Source organism: Mastigoproctus giganteus, chromosome 1 (genome assembly GCF_048544385.1).
Source record: "Mastigoproctus giganteus isolate SK-2022 chromosome 1, ASM4854438v1, whole genome shotgun sequence".
Lineage (NCBI taxonomy): Eukaryota > Metazoa > Arthropoda > Arachnida > Uropygi > Thelyphonidae > Mastigoproctus > Mastigoproctus giganteus.
Window position 1 is genome coordinate 96,604,560 of NC_143575.1, and position 24,062 is coordinate 96,628,621.

The 24,062-nt window shown below is 38.3% G+C and overlaps 1 protein-coding gene across 6 annotated transcripts in view; it reads left to right on the forward strand.

The window, feature by feature from the left end:
* The window catches only part of LOC150091024 (5'-AMP-activated protein kinase subunit gamma-1-like), a 500,398-nt gene that overhangs the window by 256,898 nt on the left and 219,438 nt on the right, over nt 1–24,062 (forward strand). For all 6 annotated transcript variants that reach the window (XM_090373902.1, XM_090373912.1, XM_090373921.1 and 3 more), the window contains one exon: nt 13,032–13,144. In XM_090373902.1, the coding sequence (XP_090230028.1) occupies nt 13,032–13,144 (113 nt within the window). The remainder of the gene's footprint in view (nt 1–13,031; nt 13,145–24,062) is intronic.

The following is a 24,062-nucleotide window of genomic DNA, read 5'->3' on the forward strand; positions in this document are numbered from 1 at the left end:
GAGCAACAGACATATATGATATACATGTAAATAAACGTGTGAGCCTTGAGTCAGCAGGGACCAGAATTCCACGAGCAGAAGACAAACATGTAACACGCGAGTAGTCAAATATGCTTGCAGAGATTGTTCTACTAATTACTGCATTTCATTTGCTTAAAATAAGAAAAAAACACTATTTTTATTTATTTATTTATTCTTTTTTCTTTCAGTAATAGGGCCCATCTACGAACGGGGACCTCGCCTCTAAGCACATGCCCGCTGTGCTTATCGGGTAATTTAGCACCGGGTCTACAGAATCACTTTCTTATAAAACACCTTATAATCCTAAGAAATCAATTAAAACACTTCTAAAACATTTTAATTTGTTATTTAAAACATCGGGACCTCTTTCTCTTTATTAATGCATTAAGAAAACCTCGAGTTACTGATCTGATAAAATACTGATCTCGTATTCAGCATGATCCCTTCCGAATGCAATTCGAACAAAACATATATCTCTAACGAAAAGTGTCTTTTATTTTTTTATTGTAATCAGGTTTCATCACTCTTACGCCTGTTTCAATATGTTTCCGTCTCAGTAGAGAGCGGACATGCTCCTTTATAATATTTTCTTTAAAAGGTAATAACGAAAATATTACAAAAGACGTATTTCATGTGTCCTTTATTCATAGTACAGTCACAAACAACTTGTGACTTTTACACAGCAGCGTACTCAGTCCCCCCCCCCCACACACACACACCGGTAGTAACTGTTTGGGCGACCATTAGTAAAACACGGACCTTTTTCATAAGATGTTTGGGCAACCCGTGTCATAAAAATGCAACCCATTTCAGCTGATGGGGAACGTCATTTTTCCTTTCCGCTTTAGCAGACTTAAAAGCTTCAGTGTTCTGTTTCACAGCTTCAGACCTTCGGATTGAGTGACACCCCTCTTTGCCACTGTGGTGAAACCGAGACATGGGATCACTAAATGTATTTTTGTCATCTTTATGAAGACTTGCGATGCAGACTCATCACGGACATCCACGTCCCACCACGAGACCAGGAGTACTATCTTATTACTGAGAAGGACAACTACAGGGCTTTCACACACTTTGCCCAAGATCCATTCGCAAGACGTCGGACATGCCCCGAACCTCAACCGCTTCCAAACCATAACTGAGTGCCAAACTTCTACAGGGTCTTTAACCGCTCTGCCCCAGATCTTTTCGTGGGACGCCAGACGTATCTCGAACTTTAACCGCTTCAAGACAAACACTCAGTGCCAAACTCCACCACCCAGAAAAGACAACCCAGCCAACTGATGCATAGAGGGGGGATGGCAACACCGCCCGTGACTCCACGATCAATGAACCGCACCACACGTACTTGGATCTGACTCTGCTCCTGAACGGGACCCCAGCCATACGAGAAACCTTATTATGTGGGGTCTGGCTCCCAAAACGACAAGGACTTCTAAACTAGGCTGTCCCCACGGAGACCTACCATCGACTACGATCATTCACCTAAAATCTGGATCCAATAACCTCCTCCAAACAGACAAAAACTTACTGGAGTCAATCCAACTATGCCAGGACCCTGTCCCATGATCAAACAATGCAGCAGACTAAATCGAAAAGCCACCGATGGACACCTGTTTATCCGGACTGACCAACCTCGTACGGTACCCTGTCCCACGAACTGGACTACCAGACTGGACACTTAGATACCATGGACAGGGACACAGTCTCAGGAATGACCTACTAAACTGATGAACCACAGTCGCACTGCACGAATGCCTTTGGCGATCTGGACCGACGCTCTTGCTTGGCCCACCTTTCTCTCCCTTCCTTGACGGGAGGACGAGACGGTCCCCTGTCTTCTCCCCTCCCCTCCCCTCCCTCTTTCCTCCTGGTGGGGGGGACATGGGCTTGCCCCACTAATATTCCGCGGGGTCGCGTTCCCTATTGACGCCATATCTCTGTCTTTTCCCCCCAGTCTTCAGTCTTCCCTTCTGACTAAACTACATTACGCCCTACACAATCAAAATTTAGCTATCCAAATCAAATCGTGCATCACCCTTTTTCGGCTTCTAACCTCATTGGTGTCTTATCCTCGAAAAACGCGCCTTTTTTTTTTTTTTTTCAACCATAGGCCCTAGCCACCGAAATCTGAGGAAACTAGGTGGCAGGGCCTGCCAGAGTGATAAAATAAAATTACTGGGTACCTGGTTTGAATTCCACGGGGCTAAGTGGGCCCCAATAGGGGTCCAACGGCTAAATGGGTAGATGAAGAAAGGTGAATGACACTACGCTATACAATATCCATACACTTTTAAATCTCTGGCCTTTACAGCGTACTGTAACACACGACAATGTATACAACGAGGAGATGGGGGAAACCTCTGCTGCCATTAGACCCAAAACACACTTTACCTCAAAAGATGCTGAGCAAATTCCATACTTACAGGAAAGGGAAAATTATAAATATAGATGCTTCAGAATAACCTAACGTCGATAGGTTGTGCAATGAAAATCAAACGTCTTTCAGAGAGTAGTGTTCTATTCTGAACAGCTAATTTTTATGAAATAGAAAATTGTTTTTATATTAATTATTTTTAAAATTAAATTATTCGAGTATAACAAAAATAGGTAAAAAAAAAAGCCTTGTGCTGTTTTTACCCACTTGCTGTGCTAAATTTTAAGTGACTTCACACGACGTCACTTATGCTGACGTTTCACCATGAATCCCGCTTTCAGTATGAAAATCTGATCCTCCCAATGCAATTCATGGCCCTCAAAATTGGCTTCTTACATATAACAGATAAATGCCTTATCAGGGAATAAAAAGACTTATTTCTTTTAGAAAACTTTAGATGGAGGTAGTGGATTAAGAAAATATATATTGTAGTCTGTTTTAAGGAGAACATACCATTAATTGGGTTAAAATCCATTAACGTCCATTTTGAATGTAATAGAGCCTTCAGAGTCTGATTAACACATTTTCTAGGACAGCATCAAATTCAATTTGATCATTTCTGACAACGTTTCATCCATTAATTGTGTTAAATCGTGTAACGTCTGTAATCCATTCCGATGGAAGTCTTAGTAGTTAGCTGACACTACTGATGATCAAATTGGCATAAACTGGTAGTTTAATCACGAACGGTGTCAGGAACTTGCTGAAGCTGAGTATAGATGACTCTGCTTGTTATGGCAACACATGTCATTAATCTGATGATGGTATTATAAGTGCAACTTTCAAATACGGCAAAATGAATGCCTGGATTGCTTGTATGGATTCGGCAATCGTAAATGCACTGTCTGCAACTTCCTGGGATAATATATGTTTATGACGCAATTAATGATAATATTTTGCTGTGTGCATTCTTTAGAAACAAATAAAACAGAATTAAATAAAAGAATCAGCAGTCTGTAGTGTGGTTAGTGGTAGTGTGATTAAAGTTGGAAAATCCGCTATTATTTTTCATAAATAGTAATTGAGAGTTCCGAACAATTCTTGCTCGATGATAGTTTCAAAATGGGATCCCTCGGTACTCTCTCTCTGGTATAATCACTGTTTTTGTATCCAAACCATGTGTAAAAGGCGTGGGTTCGAATCCCTTCGTCGAGACAGGGAAGAAACTTTTATTTTTTACTTTGTTGCCGAGCTAGTAAGCCTCTCACGAAGATTGCATGATTTTTCTCATTCCGTTAAAACAAAAAAAAAAAAAAAAAAAAACAGTTTCGTAAAATACACATTATACTGAACGTCTCGTGGCCTTATTTGCCTCGGCATAAATTCTAAACAACGTAACTTAAAATGGGAATAAAATTATGTTGCAGTCTTGCAACGTGTGTTTCCTTAAAATTCGTGGCGTCAGAATCTCACTCTTGTGCAATTGCTTTTTCTCATATTTCTGAGTGTAATAAGTTTGGTCTACTTCACTGACTTGATGTAACGAACGAGAGCTAGTCTTCCGTGATTTCCAGTACGCATAACATGCAAATAAGCCCCTGAACGCACACTTGTACAGACGTAATACACTTCAATTTGTATGAACTGGAGTGCCTAAGAGCTTGTGCACTGTGGCTTGAGTAGTCGAAGTTTTTGTTCCTAAGGGGAGAGAGAGAGAGAGAGAGAGAGAGAGAGAGCAATTTATGAAATGTATTTCGAGCGACGATATAGGCATCGATAACCGTGAACAACCTTGAAACATCTGGAATAATCGATCTTTGCGGAAAGTGTTAGGACCAGTCCAAGTGAATTACATGTAACACCACTGCATGGAAAGAAAACATTCAAGTGCTTTTACTATTACTTCATGCTACTTGTCAAGGAATTATCGAACGTGATCTCTCTTTGGAATCTGTTTACCTCCACTGTTTTAAGACGAATGATACTTTACCACTCAAATTCAGAAAATATGTATTAGAAGTGCATTTGATGCTTAACAATTACTCTTTGCTTTTTTAGTATTCTGTTGGTTGATTGAGGGATATTCAAATATACCAATGCATATTTAATGCTAACAGAATTTTTCTTTTCAGTGAGTAATCCTTCCCTGTGTAGATAGAAGGACAGTATGTAGAGATATATTGGGGATTTTTTTTTATCCTTTTTCGAGTGAAAAACAATAAACGAATTCTTAAATTCTGTTTGTTTGTTTTTTTTTTTTGAAATTTAATTCTATGCTTTAAGTAATGGTCTTTGAAATTCTAAATAAAAACACCACTAGCGATTTGATTTATAAAATGGCCGTTCTGACGATATCTTTAATTGTTAATACATCTACCGATACAATTCTGCAATGGAAGAATTCAGTACCAAATAAAAGGTAAATGTTCTCCTTGTCTTCGTTTAATTTTAGAATCCAACAAAAGCTGGGGAAAAAAATATTTATCTAGAACTGTCTTTCAGTTAATTCAATTCTGTTATGTTAAGGAAGGTTAATTTTTATTAGCAATAAAGGAGAGATGTGTTCTAATCTCAGGAAGGTAATGGACCGAGTGAGCACTTTGGTGTACTAAATTTTAAAATGGATTTTGTTTCATAACTCTTTTTTGAAATTTTTAAAATATTTAGCCCGTTGTTTTCGTATTTTGAAGTGACGTGATATAAATGGATGATGCAACACTATTACTTCAATTTCTGCTTAATGGATTTAAAGTGTGTTAAGAGACAAACAAGTCACCACGAAGACCTCTGCGCTCCGAATATCATACGGTCACGATTACGTTTATGCACATGTGTGCTGACAGCACTCGTCTATTACTTTCATAATATATACTGTTACATTGTAATATGAGTATGCCAGCGTTTTCCTGATTCTCTTCTATCTAGTACCCAAAGTTTGCGGTCCTGGTGCAAAGTGCCCAGACTGTCTATGGAATTATGCAAGCTTGATTCGGCGGTTTTCCATTACTCTCCGCGCCTGTGTCTATTTCTATGTTCTGGCAAAACGCGGAATAACTTAAGAGGGGAAACCCTGTTTCCTCCGCCTGAGACTTGTTAACTTAGACCCGATTGAAGAGCTCTTTAAAAATTCCTCCAGTCTTTGCTGTTACTCGAACCTAGCTCTCTCCAGACTAGTGGCAGACGGATATATGTAAGATACAAACAAGGCATTTTAAAAGGTATGATCGATTCATACTGGTGATTAAATTCAACTTTTTTTTTTTAATGAGAAATATATTATCCGACGAGAGTTAATGGCCTGTACTAACATGATGTAATTGAAATGAAACAACTAGGAATACTACACTGAAAGGACAGAATTCATGGTATACCTAGTTCCTGGACAACGCGACGCTGTTACCTCTCTCTCTAGTGGACGAACCCACCACTATGTCAGAATGGATAAACGTCGTGAGTTAACCGACTTTGAAAGAAGGATAATAGTGGGTTCCCCACGCATGAGTCACTCTATCGCGGAGCTGGTACAGAAATTGCACTATCCCCGTTCGACAGTATCAAGAGTGTATCGGGGACAGGCCATTGCCGACTTCAACTAGGGAGGTGCCATAAATGTCTCCACGAAGGCAATCAGGCGATCATTAGCCGCAATAGGTTATGAGAGCCGCCGACCCACCAGAGTCCCATTGCTAAACCACGACACAGGACTCTACGCCTCAACTGGGCGAAAGAACATCGGCACTGGACCTTGGATGATGGATGATTGGAACGAGTCTCCTGGTCCGATGAGTCCCGTCTCCATTTTTTTTCGAGCGGATGCATATCTGGCGGAAACCGCACGAAGCTATGCACCCGTCATGTCAACAAGGAACTGTTCAGGTAGGTGGACGGTGTGTAATGGTCTGGGGCGTGTTCATCTGGCACACGTTGAGACCTCTGGTACTTCTAGTCGCATCTCTGAACGGTCCAAGTTACGTGTCCATCCTTTCAGACCATCTGCATCCCTTCATGATCATCACGCACCCGCAGGGCAATGGACTCTTGCAGCAGGACAGTGCGCCTTCCCACAGAGCCATGGTGACCGGAACATGGTTCGAAGAGCATTCCGCAGATTTTACCACCATGGAATAGCCTCCCCGTTCAACCGACATGAACCCTGTGGAGCATCTTTGGGATGCTATGGAAAGGTCCGTTCGAACTTTGGATCCTCCACCGACGAATGCGATGGAATTATGGACAGCGGTGCAGCAAGCATGGATGGAAATGCCTGTGGGACGCTTTCGTGAACTCGTGGACTCAATGCCTCGCCGTATGACTGCCCTTATTCGGGCAAAAGGTGAGCCTACGCATTACTAGATAGGTATCCCTATGATTTCTGTCCGCTCAGTGTACTGCAAGTAATAAATATTCATGAAAGCAGCAAAGGATAACTGTGAAAACTACGGAGGTATGAGACTATTATCAATCGCTTCCAAATTATCTGTAAACATCTTAAAAGAATAAATTAATTGGATTTGCAGAAGATCGTTTTGGCCAGCTCAACAAGAGTCGCTTCACTGTTGCACTTTTGCACCAACATGTATGATACTGGCAAAAGGAGTCGTCTCTTCATTGGCAGGTAGCCAAACCTCTCATTTTTAAAAGCGTAGTTTACATTCTAGTAACCTACAAATCTATAAAAAGTGCGGATGACTAGAGAGCTTCTTCTGGATTGCGTGTGGCATTATAATGCTATGCAAGGTCAGAAAATGCGGAGCAGAAATGTTTGCTGAATTTTTTTCCTTCGGCCATGTTCTCGACCAGTATGTACTACAAAATACAGCCTTAACCGCTTAGTGGGAAATGATTAGAGAATCATTTTTTCACTAAAATTTAAAAGTTAAAAATTTCTTAATGAACATTATGAAAGCTCTGCTTCAGTCTCCAGTAAGACAACCCCTGGCTTGTAGCCGTGAAGGGTATTGTGTACGGCATGTGCGTTTTGTATGCAATAAAGAGTTCTTCTTCTTCTTCTTCTAATAACAAATATTACCTTTTAATAGAGCGTTCGATGAATTTTAAGCTGACGTAGATAATATTGTCCACGAGATCTATTAGAGTTCGCTAACGTCTGCAGTTAAACGGAATTAAGAAGTCACTGAGGAATAAAATGGCATCATATAATCAGAACTTACAAGCATTATTCCTCGCGAAACTATAAAAATGCTAACTGTACCACCGTTAGGCTTTTGTTCCAATACTTGATGAGGAATATAAGTTTGTTTTAATCTTATTTTCACATTGGCATATAACAAAAAAAAAAAAAAAAAAACGCCGATAGTTAATTTGTGTGGAACGGATCAGAAATTTCGCCTTTAGCTATATTTGATTAACGTCATAGGCACACATATTGTGTTACATATTTTTACTGTAAGGAATTCTCAACAAAATTGTGAATTATGACGTACACACTATTTTGAATAAGATACGCAGTCAAATTTCGATTACTAGAAAGTCTCTTACAAAGCTCTGAGAGTGGTTAAATGGGAGCGTACTCTTATTTGAAATAACCGTGGTTCTAGCTCACGTAACTGCTAAATACGATAATGTTCTTTTGTTTTCTTTCTTGCATACTCCACTAGCCATATGTGGCCGTCCCAAGTTTAAATGGAAAATTTATAAATTGCTTTGATATTCCTTTGTTCTTTTCTCAATCCGTCCCCCTTCCACTCCGGATTTAGCACTGCCAGTCTAATTATTCGCAAACAGAAGTCGGTGCGAACAGCTTGCATCCTTTCTCAATTGGGGGACCATTCGTGTAATCCTTGGAAACTAGCTAGTACAGTGTTCTGATAAATGTGGCATAATCTTTCGTCCCACATACCCACACTCGCGCTGCTACTCTTCGCATACGTTGAGCTGCACTAATTTAGAAAGGCATGCCAAGTTTACTTTTGAGCCGCAAACAATTTCTTTTTTAAAGGGTGGTCGGTCGACAAATGTACGTTATCCCCACAGCACGATCATAACACATGCTCTGGTAACACAATCTCACCGGGCGTGGCGAGGTTCGTTAAGTATCAAGTGGCTGCAATACCGTAACATTAGATGAGCAAGCATCCAGAAATAACACACCTGCTATAAGAGGCCGGGTGTGTGTGCATTTCAGTACGTAATATAGTTGAAATTAATGTCGTGGTAGTAGGGTAACCATAGCTTGGTTCTTTTACGATCACAAGTCAAGCAACTTACGATGCTCTGACCGGAAACATTCGGTTTTATTTCGTTGGTATCTTCGCAACCACACTCCAAGTGAAGGTGCGGTTGGTAGCACACACACGTTTGCCATGAACTTGTTATTGGATGATGAGTTGTACTAGAGTTCCTTGGCGTTATTTGATTAGAAATCTCCAGTTGCTTCACGCAAACCCGTATAGACCGATTTCTTGATAACTGACTGAAAATGAAAACGCATGGACAAATAAAGAGTATCAGAGTTGTAACAGTTGGATCATCCGATCTCTTGTTGAAAAGAAGAAAAAAAAAGAAAAAAGTTTGATAAAATATAACCGACTATTTTAACTGGCGATTACCTTTAGCTGAAATTCTTCTCGAACGAGTCCCTTGTTAACAAATTAGCAGAACTCCCCTTCCCCCAGTTACAGGCCAAGCGATTCCGAAGTTTACCATAAAAATCTCTTTAGATTAGTTTAATGGGCAAGCAAGAGCTAGTGCATCATTATGATCAACTTTAATTTCCCTCTGTGGTATTGGACATCGTGGACATGCAGTATATATGGAAGTAGTAGTTTATGGGTAGTATCCAAAGAAATTTCGGTAGTGAAGGGGGAAAAAAGGCACCTATTTAATTACAGAAACGGAGAATACGAGATTGGGGTATTTCTTGAGCTCTGTTAACTGGAGGTATTACTATGTACTATTTAATACTAAAGCATTATGGACGGTATTTAAGCCACAGTTTCTAATATCCTGATAGGGTAAAGTATAATTTAATAATTTACAGTTGTATATATAATCGCAAAATGAAAAATAACAATGCACGGTATATTGAAATATACAAATATGAAAATCTGAAACTAAAACATTTCATCATTTATTATAAAGGAAGTGCAGCTAAAATGCATTTAAAGCTGCTTTTCTGAAATCCTTCAAAGAATAAACGTTCGAAATTATTATTTCCACTTTAAATTGCAATATAAAGATTTATTTTAAAGTTATTTGCTTTAAAATTAATGAGATTGGTTAAAATAGTGATGTGGTTCTTCTAATGTATTATGTTTCCATCTGCCCTTTAATGGAAATGTTGAAGTTTAACTTCCTGTTATCCTAGCTGTATAGCCGAAACGTGGCACAACTGTACCGCGAGGGTACATTTGAACCCACTTTGAGTTGACAGTGATTCAAGCCGCTTGACCGCGAAATACGCTGATGGTCTTGTGAACTCCTCTGACTCTATGTGGCTTTTCCCGAATAAAATCAGAAATGTGTTTATTTGAGGCATTAGAAAATACACACATTGTTTTCCCGCATACTTTACATCGTCAACGTGTTATGATTTCATGCACCGTATCACAAATATGAATAAACATATTTTCATTTTATTTAAATAGAACATTTTAATACGGTTTGAACGTGTAGCTCGTGAAAATTCTGTACAGTGTCCCACTTAGCTTGGGTCACGAGCCACAATACCGTTGATGGGCGGTATCTGAGTTTAAAACTTCTTCCTCGACATTAAATAAATTAAGTGATCGGGAAACTTTGTTGAGTTCTGACAAGCAAATTGAAGGGAGTGAACGAATTAGAGGCACCAAACCCACCAGTCCATCTAATTCCTTTTGATGGAAAATTTGCTCTGATTCACTTCGGTGCTAGTAATATCCATGAATGTTAAGCATGCGTACACTGTTGGTGACAAGGAAGAGAGAGAGAGATTATTTCACCTTCTTCTCTTATTCATCACGATATTTCAGAGTTTCACATCCTTAATTATGACCATGATAGATGCTCTTGATCTTATGTTGTGGAATAACTTGGAAGTTATTAGAAATTATTGAATTGTCTTCTTAAGAAGTCAGTTCTCGCCTCTTTATGCATGAGTTGAAGTTTGAATAATTTAGAAAGCAATTTTACAGTAGCTCTTCCACTCTCCCTACTGAAAATCAATTCTCGAAATATATGTAGCATTTTCATTGAACAACGAAGCCTGTTTTCAGTTATGTTTGCAATGACGGAGTCATTCAAATAGTTCCGTAACGCTTTATAATTATGTGGAGGACCTTGTATTATTTCTTAGAAAACGGCGGGGATCTACATCCTAATAAATACTGCCTCGAGGTGAGTGTTTATCTCTCGTAATTTTGATATGGAAACCAGAACCGCGCTTTAGAAACTCTCCGAACGGATTTACTTGACTTGTGATGGCATGTCTAATCTTATTTCTGTTGTTTGGACATAACTTATTTGTTGAAGTAGCACTCGTGTGTTGGATTTATGATTTGATGTTAAAATTCGTCGGATATGAAAAGCAGAATTACACGGCCTTCGTAGTTGAGGACATGTATTTGAATTAGGTACATCCCATTTGTTTGCTTGACAGCAGATTGACAGAAGCCCGGCTTCACGTGCCAGGGATGGTAACGAACTAGTGGCTGTATAGTGGCGCAATGTAATATATATATGTTGGTATTCTGTAAATGAATGATGGTATCCAAAAGAATGGAAAAGAAGCTGAGAACGACACAGCGAAGAATGGAACGAATTATATTGGGAATCTAACTGTTAGATAAGAATAGAAACACACGAATTAGGCAGCAAACTCAAGTAAAGGACATTCTTATCAAAACTAAAGAACTAAAATGGTCTTGGGCAGGACACATAGCTCGAAGACATGATGACAGATGGATTAAAAGAATAACAGAATGGTACCCAAGGGGAGCTAGAAGAAAACCTGAAAGACAACAACGCAGATGGACAGATGAAATTCTTGAGTTTGTGGGTAGTAAGTGGATGGCCATTGCACAAAACAGAAGGAACTGGAAAGGCCTTCATCCTGTTGTGGATTGATAATGGCTGATGATGATCTTGTAAATAGGTGGCGGGGTTGTCAGGAAAGCTCACTGGGAACGCCTAGTAAATGGGACCTTTAATAGATGTAATTTTTTAAAAAGATTTTAAAAAAAATAATATTTTATAAAAAATTATATTTATTAACAATGCACGGTATATTTATTAAAACATTTTAATAAATATAAAAATTAGAAACTATGCGGATATAACACAGAAAAAACTGTACTCTCTGTAGCAACCTAGACCAAACACTGTGTATGAGTCGCAACACAAGAATACTGAGATGCCAATTTACTCTTAAAACTTCGGTGCTAGTAATATCAAAAGTTTGATGAACAAGATTTGTTCTCCCTATACCAAGTTGTCTCGTGCAGAAATTATTACGTGTCTTTATAAAATATTTACTACGCAATAAAAGCAACTTTGTGTGATTACCAAATAAACCTCTTACAAATATGTAAATAATGTCACAATCAGTAAAAGAAGAGAAAGTAGATACAATTTTCACCTAAAGTCGGGCGTATTATAGCCATAGAAGCTGGTGCGCCAGAAAAATACCCAAAACAACCAACCTACCTAAAGTCATTGCAGAACTACACAGAATTTCGAAGCAATTTGTGGTTCGTTTGCAAGAGGAAGTTTTAAACTTCAAATCTCTGTGGTATATCTTCTCTCCTCGATCATGATGACAACCCAGAACAAAGCTCATCACCTCGATGTCGCTTCACTTTAGTCTTTTCTCGTATGTCACTGACAACTTCAATTTTCCGCTCTCAAAGCACGCGAAAGCAAAACATGACCTGGACGTGATGCTTTATGCTCTGTCTAGTTCAAGAAGTGACCTTCGTTATTAGAGGCAGATACCCTTTAGTTATTTTATCGCAACCTTCAAGTGGAGGCTGTTCCTCCCATTAGCGTATTTACTGTGCACATTACAGTTTGAATTTGATGATAACGAAAACATAAAACAAGTAGACAATTTGTTAGTTACTAAAACCTCCATTCCATTAAGTTAACAAAGCTTATGTAAGCCGGAAGGGCTGCGCATTTAAAATGCGCAATCGGAGAACATTCACCAAGTGAGAATTGACAAGACCAAGAGAATTTCCCATTTTCTGGAAACGGTCACAAATTTAATCACAAACAAATTAGTACTCTGAACCAGGAATATTTCAAATGAAAGTACGTCTATAGTATAATATTCTGGACTATATGGAGGCGTCTTCAAATAAAGCAGCAACCTTAATTTCTTTATTATCTCTGCCGTTTGTTAACCTCTGGCATGGTGCCGTGAAGGGTATTGTATGGTCGTGGTACCTGCGTGTACCGGTGAACTGTACAATAAAGATCTTATTTATTTATTTATATGATTTAAAATACCACCCTGAAGTTTGGTAATAATACTCTAAATAATATTTCATTGAGTCCCATTCAGGCAGAATGCACATTGTTGTTGACAAAAATTACTTGACATTTTATTTATGCATAAAGATCTCTAGTTTTCTGCATTAGAAATAGTAACTTTTTTTTTTGTTTAATGCTAATCTCTCTCACTTTCTATTTTCAGGTGCCTTGCTGCGGCGACACTCTATCGACCCTGAAAAACGCCGTGGTTCTGTCAGTCTCATTCGCTCCTTAGATGGTTGCGTGGACCACCATACTGCTCTCATTCACCGAGGGGTAAGTTGCAAAAAATATTGATGTGGTTCTAAATCATATTAGGAGGCAGTACCTTGATGTTTCAGGAATGTAATAAAAGAAATTGTTTCACTTACTGTTTTTTTCACCTTTTAGTTTACTGGCTCTATAATCACCGAGAAATAGGCTTGTTCGGCGATTCTCTGATTGCCAATTCACTTTTGCAACCCCTGTTTCGCTTTCTCTTAAAGTACCTCTTTTAATTTTTGTTGGATCTCCAAAATACCATACCGCTCTCCTTCTTTCAGTTTAAATTTTATTCTTGGAAACAAACAGAAAAAAAAACCATAGAGAGCCAGATCTGATGAAGTCAGAGAGTCGAAATCCGAGCCATATTATTCTCGGTCAGAAATCATTGGAAAAATATGCTGATTTTCCAAGTTTGTAAGAGAACTTGATGATGCGAATTCTTTGTTCTTTCATATTTGTCATCCTAATAAAACAAACACTGTAAAGAGTACTCAACAAAATCTTACGCTGAGGCTCCTTAAGTAACATCGAAGCAGACGAGACGGGTTTCTTCTAAACTGCTTACAAAGATATCGACTGTCAGTTCTGTCCGTTTCAAGATAAATATCTTGAAATTTCTATACTTGATAAATTTCTATACCACTTGAAGTCTATGTCAATGGCGTTTTCGGGTATGAAAAAACAAAAAAACTCTGCCACCCCTAAAAATGGTAACGCTACCAAAAACATGAAGAGGAATACGGCCGTTGATCATTATTCCGTTCTACACGAGAACACTGCCTCCAAGGTAAGCGTACAATTCTTTGACGTTGGAGGGATGGTACCGCATTGTACTGATGGTACCTCGTTATCTCCAGATGAAATAACGGTTAGAATCTATTTTTAGGCTAAAACAGGACTGACCAGAGAAGAGAACTGCACCCCAGTTGTCAGGATTCCAAGTCACATGTTCATGGCACTAGTTTCAACGAGCTGTGTGGTCATTTGGGGTCAGTGGGATACAAACTGGCTTCCTTACGTAGATTCCACTTGAATTGAGCCTTCTTAACACATACCGGTTGGAAATATTTTCACCTGTGGCCAAAGCCACCTCAAGACACAATTGATGACAAGACATTGTAGGGTTTCATTTGCTGTTAGAGCCAGATAGTGGTCTGTTCTGGTTGACGTAGCCTTCGGGCAACCTTGGCCATCATTTCTTGTAATGGTTCTTGTCTCCTGAAACTGCTTCCATAGTGCCGAGACGACACTTCGTAACACATTAAGTCAACGTGCCGCCTGCGACTGACGGCTAATTTTGTCGAGCAGTGTATTTGGGGGCTGCAGACAGCTACCAGACCGTCTCTATTCTCATACTGCCTGTTGAATACTTTGTTCTGACATTCTCAGTGCCGAAAGGTAATTGAATCAGAACTTTAACCTGTGACGAAGAACAAAACGATATTTTGTATGTCGTGACAGTTAATCAAATTGCAGCATTTAAACTTAATGTATTATCATTAAGTTTAATTATATTTAAGCTTAACATGTATTTTTAAATTTATATTTAATTATGAATATTAATAAAATAACAAAGATTAATGTTTAAATTTTTATAAATAATATCGAAGCACTTACGTGTGTATTTTGTTGAGCGCAGTGCAACTAACACTATGAGGAGTTAGTATATTATGCCTGTAAATTGCGTGTATTCTTTAGTTGATTTGACTGTTTGCTGAAACTCTAATTTCCGTAGAAAATACCACACAACCCTCGCCTGAGACCGATTAACTTATTAACGTTGTGAAAACAAATCTATAAAAGTTTATCGCATCATTGACGGGATTCGAACCCAGACCTTTTCCATCCGGTGTGTGTGTGTGTGTGTGTGTACGTACGTGCGCGGCGCGCTATATCCGCTTGATTGAAAACAAACAGCAGACGAAAATTAGGTAGGATGGAACTCAACTTGACAGTTGTAGACATGTCTGTTCGAAACCCAGAAAATTTATTAATACGAGCAATCAACATGACATTTGGAGAAAACATTTATGTTGAATGCAAGCAAACTTTATTTCGCACATTATGTGAAGACTAGTGAATGCTATTTGGAATTCTACGAATGACTTGTGATGGGTCAGGAGAACAAGCCGGGAACCTCGAAAGTTGTATTTTATGGAGGTGAATGAACTTTCAAAATAGATGAAGTGGTAGTGAAAATAGTACAGTTTTTATTAGAATGATATCATTTGGCCTTTCGGTTTTCAAATCAGGCCAAATGGACCAGGCTCTCTATATTATTTTTGATTTATTTGTTTTATTATTTTTTATAGGACCTTCTAGTGCCTGGAAATGTTGAAAGTGATCTGATACCACAGTTGCTGACACCTCATAGCGTATAAATCCGTAGGGGAGGGAGCTCGGTGAAATTTTTCCACCGAGTTCTAGTCACCCCAATGAAATATCGCCTCAAAACTAATCTCAATAAAACATTTCTATGGGCTAAGGATAAAACTGATTGGTCCGAATTCACCTGATTTCAATTCGTAATGTGGGGTATCGTGAAGTGAAAAGCTTCTACTGTAAGGAACTATGAAATGTTGATCATATCATGCGGGGATGGAATGTCTGAATTCGATAACGACAAGGAATTGCGTGGTAATATTTGTCCTGGTATTGTGGAAAGAGCAGAATATTCATCAATAATACGAAAGTCGTTTTGAACACTTTTCCCCTAATCCGGTAAAATAAAGGGTATGTTGTTTATATGTCCAATTTTCGGTAAAGTCACTTATAGCCTAACTATATATAATTGTATATATACTTATTTTTGTTATTTATTTATTTATTTTTTGTTAGTTGTTGGCGCATCGGCTTCTGTGGCCATAATGCACCTCCCAAAGTTTTTGCATTTTACTCTGATCCAAGCCCGAGGCGGGATTCGAACCCGCGTCCTTGGGGTTGCCAGGCAGGCACTTTACCCGCCTTGGCTAGCCCGGTCGGCCATATATACTTATAAACATAAGAAATGTGGTGAAGTAATCAAATGGGCGGTTGTAAATGTATTCGAAAATGATGTATTTTCAAGGATTATGTATTTGCGAGTTATTTCGTTTGAATATTAATAATTAATTTTTTATTCTTCGATAAATCCGTATTTCACGAAAGTGAATTAGAAATTTATATAAGGGTTAAAAAAAAAAAAGAGAGAAATGAAGAGGAATGCTAATTTATAAGAAATTGATTTCATAAACCCATGAAAAGGAATTTCGTATTCCTACGAAAAGGAAAAAATCAAAATTATGACAAATAACTGTGCGATTTTGGATGGACCTCTCATTAAATATTTTAACGGGGATCTGGTTTTAATAAGCTTAGCGGCTTAAGTCCCAGTAAAATGTTGCCGATGACGCATTCCTGATTTTTTTTTTTTTTTTTTTTAACTGAAACGTCTATCGTTTTCCACCATTCTTTTGTTAACTTCGACATAATCCCGAATTATAATTACCAGTAGACCTAGAATATTGTAATACTGTATTATAAAATTAGACACTAGTAATTTATAATTTTATAACTGAATTATGATATTTTAGTTTTTAATTAATTTTTTGTCAAACATTCTGCGAATGATAATTGTTTCATACTTTTGATTGTTTAATTTATAGTTTTTAGGAGCATGTGTGCAAAAATTCTTTTTCTCTCAAGAGTCTCATATCCTTCATTTGACACCCAGCACGCGGCTCTGATCATATTGTCTCTATTTGTGCTGAAATTTGAGTAGTAAGATACGCTCAGATGGTTGCCCAAAACAAGGTGACCTTGTAAACTTAGAGCAAGTTCATGAACTGCCACTGGATGTACTTAATATCAAGTTTAGGTTGCTTACTGAACCACGACGTATCTAATGTGCAAAATTAACATCAGATACGAGTGATGTTCTGGACGTAACTTATAATATGCTCCCACTAGCTAATGGCTGTCCCAGATGGAGCAATTTCAATTAAATTACAAATATTGAAGAAACGAAAGGAGATCAGCTCCTTTTACATTCTTACGAACTAACTAATGAAGAGAGGTACATGAAGAGTTGGTTAAAAACTGTCATATTACGGCCACCCGAAAGAGCTATTTTGGCTGCCCATGTGTATTGGGTCCATAAATTGTGTGTTCTCTGATCGATTTGCCTGATTTTCTGGACAAAAATTTCCAGTTTCGGGGGGGGGGGGATGAATTTTGCTATCCACGCCTGAGACCGACTAACCTGTGGGACTCTACTAATGTTATTAGTGGAGTCCCACAGGGTTCGGTGTTGGGCCCCACTGTTGTTTTGTATATTTATCGATGATATTGATGAAGGTATATCAGGCTTAGTGTAGAAGTTTGCAGATGATACAAAAGTTGGCAGGGTTGTTAATGACAGTAATGGCAGTGAGCTACTGCAACAGGATCTAGATAATTTGGGCAGATGGGCTAAGAAGTGGCAACTGAAGTTTAACCTTGACAAATGCAAAGTACTGCATATGGGTAGAAGTAACCCCAGAGGAACGAACCGACTGTGTGGTACTACACTTAAGGTTGTAGAAAATGAAAAAGACCTGGGGTGCAGTCAGATATGAAGTTTTCTGAGCAATGTATACAGGCTGCAAGAGCAGTTCATGGGGTTTTGTCAATAATATACAGGAATTTTGCTAGTAGGCAAAAGGAGGTAATTGTTCATCTGTATAAGGCAATGGTCATGCCACGCCTTGAGTACTCCGTCCAGGTCTGGAGGCCTCATTTTAGGAAGGATGTAGATTTGCTTGAACGTGTACAGAAAAGGGCAACAAGATTGGTGAGGGGAATGAAGGGATCCTCTATCGAAGAGAGGCTTAAGTCTCCAGCCGCTGCAAATTCTAAGGCTGGAGACTCGGCATCTGTGCGGTGATCTGATTGAGGTGTGTAAGGCCTTGAATGGGTTGAGCACGCTGAATTCTGATGGGATTCTTCCGCTTTCTCAGATTACGAACCTAAGGGGGCATAAATTCAAATTGAGGAAAGACAGTTGTAGAATAGATGTGCGGAAATTGCCTTTAGCCAGCGGGTGGTTAATTGCTGGAACAAACTTCCATCTGTCGTTGTGGAAGTTGATAGGTTAAATAAATTTAAGGAGGAACTAGCTCATACGCTTGCTTTCTTGCATCACATGCCACTATTACTATAACTCAGCCACAGACTGAAAAAATCCCATAAAAGTTCCTCGTGCCATTGACTGAATTCGAACCCGGGCCTTTTCCACCCGGTGTTGGGAGGATGGTGATTACGCATTGTGTTACGCAGACATCAGAGTTCATTAAGAAAATTAATGCATTATTATCCTAATGAAGTAACAACATTTATTAATAACATCCAACGTGATCGTTGGACTGAGACTGGTGGATTGTGCAATATTTAACGGACTACCGACCCCTAAGCAGATGTTTTTTTTTTTTTTTTTTTTTGTAGTTGTTGGCGCATAGGCTTCTGTGGCCATAATGCACCTCCCAAGGTTTTTGTAGTACTTTGATCCAAGCCCAAGGCGGGAATCGAACCCGCGACCTTTGTGTTGCCAGGCAGGCACTTTTTTACCCGGCTAGCCTGGTCGGCTAAGCAAATGTGTGGTATTAGATTGACTACCAATGTGCACACGGACTGCTTTTCGAATTTTCATTGTTTGAACCATGGACTGTGATTTGAATATCTAGTTCTCTTTCGTAGAAAATGTGTGCTTTTTTTCTATCATTCTTATCATTTTTTTTTTAAATCTGAAGAATAATATTGAGTTGTCAAATATCCTCTCCTTCTAAGACAAAACGTGTTCTGTTTTTCTATTTGTAAAATACTTTTATAATGTCTGTAATATTTGACTATTGTAAAAACACTGCCTTTAGAACATTAATTATACTACTGAACTAACAAATGCAGTAATTTGTATTCTGCAATTAGTTCTGTGGTATAATTAGTAATTTCATTTTTACAATAATCTACGATTTCCTTTTGCAAGCATCGTCAAGAGTTTGAATTGTTTGGCAGGCCGTATAGTGTCGCCATCTCTTAGCTGAAAGCTAAAGATTGGTATTTAAAATGCCTGTGGTCAATAACTCCCTTGGTTTAATATAAAATGCAGTAATGTATCATGCCTATTAGTTAATGCCTTCTCATAGTTGTACGATCAAATCTGTTATTTTGCGGAATGAAAAGTCTGTCTGGATCATCACACAGGTGTCCATTATACTGTGCATATCATCTTAGATGAAGGCGCCTCCGTAGCCAGGTGGGAAGCAGCAGCAGTGCGTAACACACGCTTCTTGATTAGACCGGGGTTCGAGCCCGTCACCACCAAATACGGAGGATGCGGAAAGGTCAGGGAATGACCACCGCATATTCCGGAGCAATATGGCCTTAGTTGCTAATGCTCCTAAAAACCAAACAACAACAACAATCTCTTAGATGTAAAAGTTGATAGCGGTTTAATAGTGGAAATGCAGATGCATTTCCACTATTAAACCGCTATCTTCACTATTAAACCGCTATTTCTTAGTGGAAATGCATCTGAATTTCCTAGAGAGGAGGAGACAAGCATAACGTCAGTAAGTTTTACCTCTCGAGCATCGTTGCCAGAATCAACGCCATCAGCTGATAAGTACGCTGCTGCGGAGGTTGAGGGCTGTGGAGATTTAGAAGGGGTCGGCTGTTCAACCTTACGAAAGAACATATTAATGGATGACTGGATGGTGGCTTTTTTATTTTCATCGTAGATTTCTTTGTAGCAAGCAAGCATATCATTCACCCCTCTGTTAACTTTTAAGAATCGTTCGCTGTCAGGATCCATCTTCTCAAACCTCGCCATTTCCGATGCAATTTCACGAAATGCCATTGCCAACTCTCTGGTGATGAAGCGTCTTGGGTCCTCATTTGGTTCATCTTGAGCTTCGTCAGCATTTTCTTCTTTCACTATAGCTGCCTGCAAGTCAATAAGTTCTTCGTTAGATAATTCCTTCTCTTCTTCCTCTATTAATTCCTCCACGTCTTTGGCACCAACCTTCAACTGAATCTTCCAATCTTATCTGTAACCTCTACGTATGATTCGTCCTTTTCAAATCCTTCGAAGCCTTTTACGTGCCGTGTGCATATTTTCTTCCATGCGCCATTTAAACAATTTTTAGTAATTTCTGCCCAGGCCTTATTAATGTTTACCACAATTATTAATGTTTACCACAATATTTACCACGCCATCTTAAACAAGATGGCGTGGTAAATATTGTAAGATTTCCAAAAGTCTCTAAATAGTATGCTTTTAAATTCGAAATAATACCCTGATCCATAGGTTGGATGAGTGAAGTCGTGTTTGGCGGTAGAAATATGACTCTCATGTTCGAGTTGAAATCATCTAGATGCGTAGGATGCCCAGGAGCATTATCTAATATAAGCAAAATCTTGAAAGGAAACGTCGTTGTCTTTACAATATTTTTCAACCTCAGGAATGAAGCAGCATTTAAAGTTTAAACCAATCCTCAAAGAGAGATATTGTTATCCATACTCTCTGGTTCGATTGGAAATGCACGGGTAGGTTGGCTTTATTGATGCCCTTAAATGCACAAGGATTTCCAGAATGGTACAGGAGCAGTGGTTTTAATATGTAATCTCCGGCTGCATTAGTCCCAAGCAAGAGCGGGGCCCCTATCTTTTGACTCCTTGAAACCTGGGATTGTATTTTCCTCTATGGCAATGTAAGTTCAATCTGGCATTTTTTTTACAATACAGAGCAGTCTCGTCAACATTAAAAATTTGCTGCGTTGAATAGCCGCCTTCATCAATAATTTTTTCCAACACAGCACAAAATTTCTCTGCAGCTGCAGCATCGGCACTGGCGACTTCACCGCATATTTTAACGTTGTGGAAACCAATGAACTTATTAAACCACCCGTTGCTTGTCACAAACTTGGGTTGGGGTCCGCCGTATTTATCCTTAATATTTTCATAAATAATTCTTGGTTTTGCTTGAATGGCCATTGGACTCAGGGGCACCCGCTTCTGAAACTGATTTTCCATCCATATTATTAACAGCTGTTTCACCTTCGATATAGCACCTGAACGCTGTTTTATAATCACTGTTGATCTTAATCAACGAGACCTAATTCCTTTGCAATAGATGACAAACCTTGGCCTGCTTCGTACTTCTTTAATTCGTACTTCGTACTAATTAATCATCTTCGTTTCCTGGCACTGCCATCACTTGCACTTTCCGTTGGTCCCTTTCCCTTCACCATTGTAATACATAAATAGGAATGAAGAGAAATTTTTGAAAATTGTGTTTTTTATGATTGAAGATTTCAGTGAAGGGAACACAATTTCACCATAATAACGTAAAAACCCACACAATTCCAGGTATCGGTATTATCGCAAATGCAATAAGATCAAGTTTACTACCCGTTTGTGCTAACAGAAAAGCCCAATAAACTGGAGTGTGCAAATTGTTTTTATGGTAGTGAACTCCAGAAATGCGTTTTATAAAAATATCAGAAAGGCGTTCAAAATTGATTCCTATAACGGAACATATATGAAGACGATGAAAGTATAGTGCAATTTGCATTATAAAAATGACCTTTTACAGAGATAAATAGCTTAGTTATATAGCGAAAATTTGAACTTCCGAGGTTTTGGAATGATTTACCAAAAAAAAAAAAAAAAAAAAACAATGTGTTATTGTGTTCACATTACAATATAAAATTGGGTTCACATTACGATATATAAATACCTCTATTTATTCCTACGGGATGCACAATACGTTTCCACGATTTTTTTTAAGTTTGCACCGACCAGCAAAAACTTACGTAAAGTCGAATTTCCGTAAGTCGGGGAGTTCCTGTAGTGATATTTGTTTTCCTTTTAGAATTAGTGATTTGTTTTCTACAAATATTGCCACTTGTTTTTATGAAAATTAACTACTTGTAATTTTTTGCTAGCTAATGTGCGCTTTTATTAGTTGCTTACTTTACTGTAATTAGGGTTACCATCCGTCCTCTTTTAACCGGATTTGTCCGGATTTTTTGTCTAAAATTTTTGTCCTGGTGGATTTTTATAAATTTGTCCAAATGTCCGGATTTTTATATTATACGCCATTTTTTTTATGCAAGCTCGAAGAAAACTACCGAGTTACGTTATACAGAATCTTTTTCGGAATAGGAGACGATTCTTCAATTCGAATTTCCGTGTTGACAATTAGGCGGAAGACCCCGACGACGCTCAGTTTAGTGCATTGAGTTTGTTACCAACCCACGCCTGTTTCAGAATTTACGCACATATAAATTTTATATAGTCTACCAATACAATATTTTGGCTTAGAGAGTAGATAACGCATGAAGATCAGATGGTGTGCTAGAAAAAGATATATAAATTACAGGAATTCCAGCATATCAAATAAATATTGACAGTTAGAGGGACTGTTTTCTCTAGAAATTGATTGCAGCATATGAAAACGTGGATTTGAGCTGTGTGCACACCAAATTGATCGAAAGTTGCGTACTGTCGTCTAAATTTGGTATACTTATCAACGATCCAATCAAGAGGCAGACACTAGTTTATTTAATACCAAAGTTTACCTTTTTTTAAAATACCGTTTTTCACTTTAATTACAAAAATATTTATTATCCATCTTTATACCTGTAGGTACTTTTCTGCAATTAGGTTGGTTTAGTTGCGAATGTAAAACATAACCTAACCTTAATAAAATTTATGCTTCACTACTTACAATAAAAAGTATTTATTATTATTTCAATTATAAAAATTAATATTATAAAGACTATACTTCCCCTAAAATGCCTAAAAGGAAGTGCATGTATACAGAAGAGATGAAAAACAGATTTCCATGTTTTGTATCTGGCCGAGAGGAATGGAAAGCTGAATGTAAAGTTTGCAGAATGGGGACATAAGTTTCAGTAGCGAATAAAGGGGTTGGTGATTTGAAGCATCACATTGAAACTGAGAAGCACAAGAAAGCAGTTCAAGGTGAGGCCTCTTCGGGAAAGGTTACAGATTTTTTTGTCAAAGCTGTCGGTAAAATAGAATATGATCTGGCTGCTGCAGAGGGTACCTTTTGCTTTTCACACGGTTAAACATCATAGTAGTTACAAATCAATGGATTGCACAACTGTCACGTTAAAAAATGTATTTTTTGATTCTGAGATAGCAAAAAGATTTTCCTGCGCTAGAACCAAGACAGAAGCCATTGTAAACTTTGTACTTGCAAATCATTCTCTTAATGTTACTGTAAAAACTTTTAAAGAAAATAAAATTGCATACTGTTGGGTCTGAACTGATGGAAGTAATCATGGTTCTGAAAAAAATCTTCCCATTACTTGTTCAGTATTTTGATGTAAATGAAGGAGGGTTACAAACAAAATTAATTGAATTACAGAAGATGCCTAACGAGACTGCAGATACCATTTCTACGTATGTTAAAGAAACTCTTGAAAAAAATGGTTTGTGTGAAAAATGTATTGCATTCACTGGGAACAATTGCAATACAATGTTTGGAGGACTGAGACGAAATGAAGAAGGGAATAATGTCTTTGCAAAATTAAAGAAATTGTTGCATAACAAAACTTTGATTGGAGTGGGCTGCCCTGCACATATTTTGAACAATTGTCTTCAGAATGCCGCAGAACTTTGGGAAGTTGATGTAGAGAACATTGTTTGTTAAAATTTACCAGTATTTTCATAATTATACAGTCCGCACTGAAGAGCTTTAGGAATACTGTGAGTTTGTTGAGATTGAATATAGACAGCTCCTTTCTCACAGCAGGACGAGATAGCTTTCATTATTTCCAAGAATCACAAGGCTCATAGATGTTTCCAACTTTACAGGCTTATTTTCTGTGCCAAGAAAAACCTCCCATTGTGATTAAAAGGTTCTTTGAAAATGGATTTAGTGAGA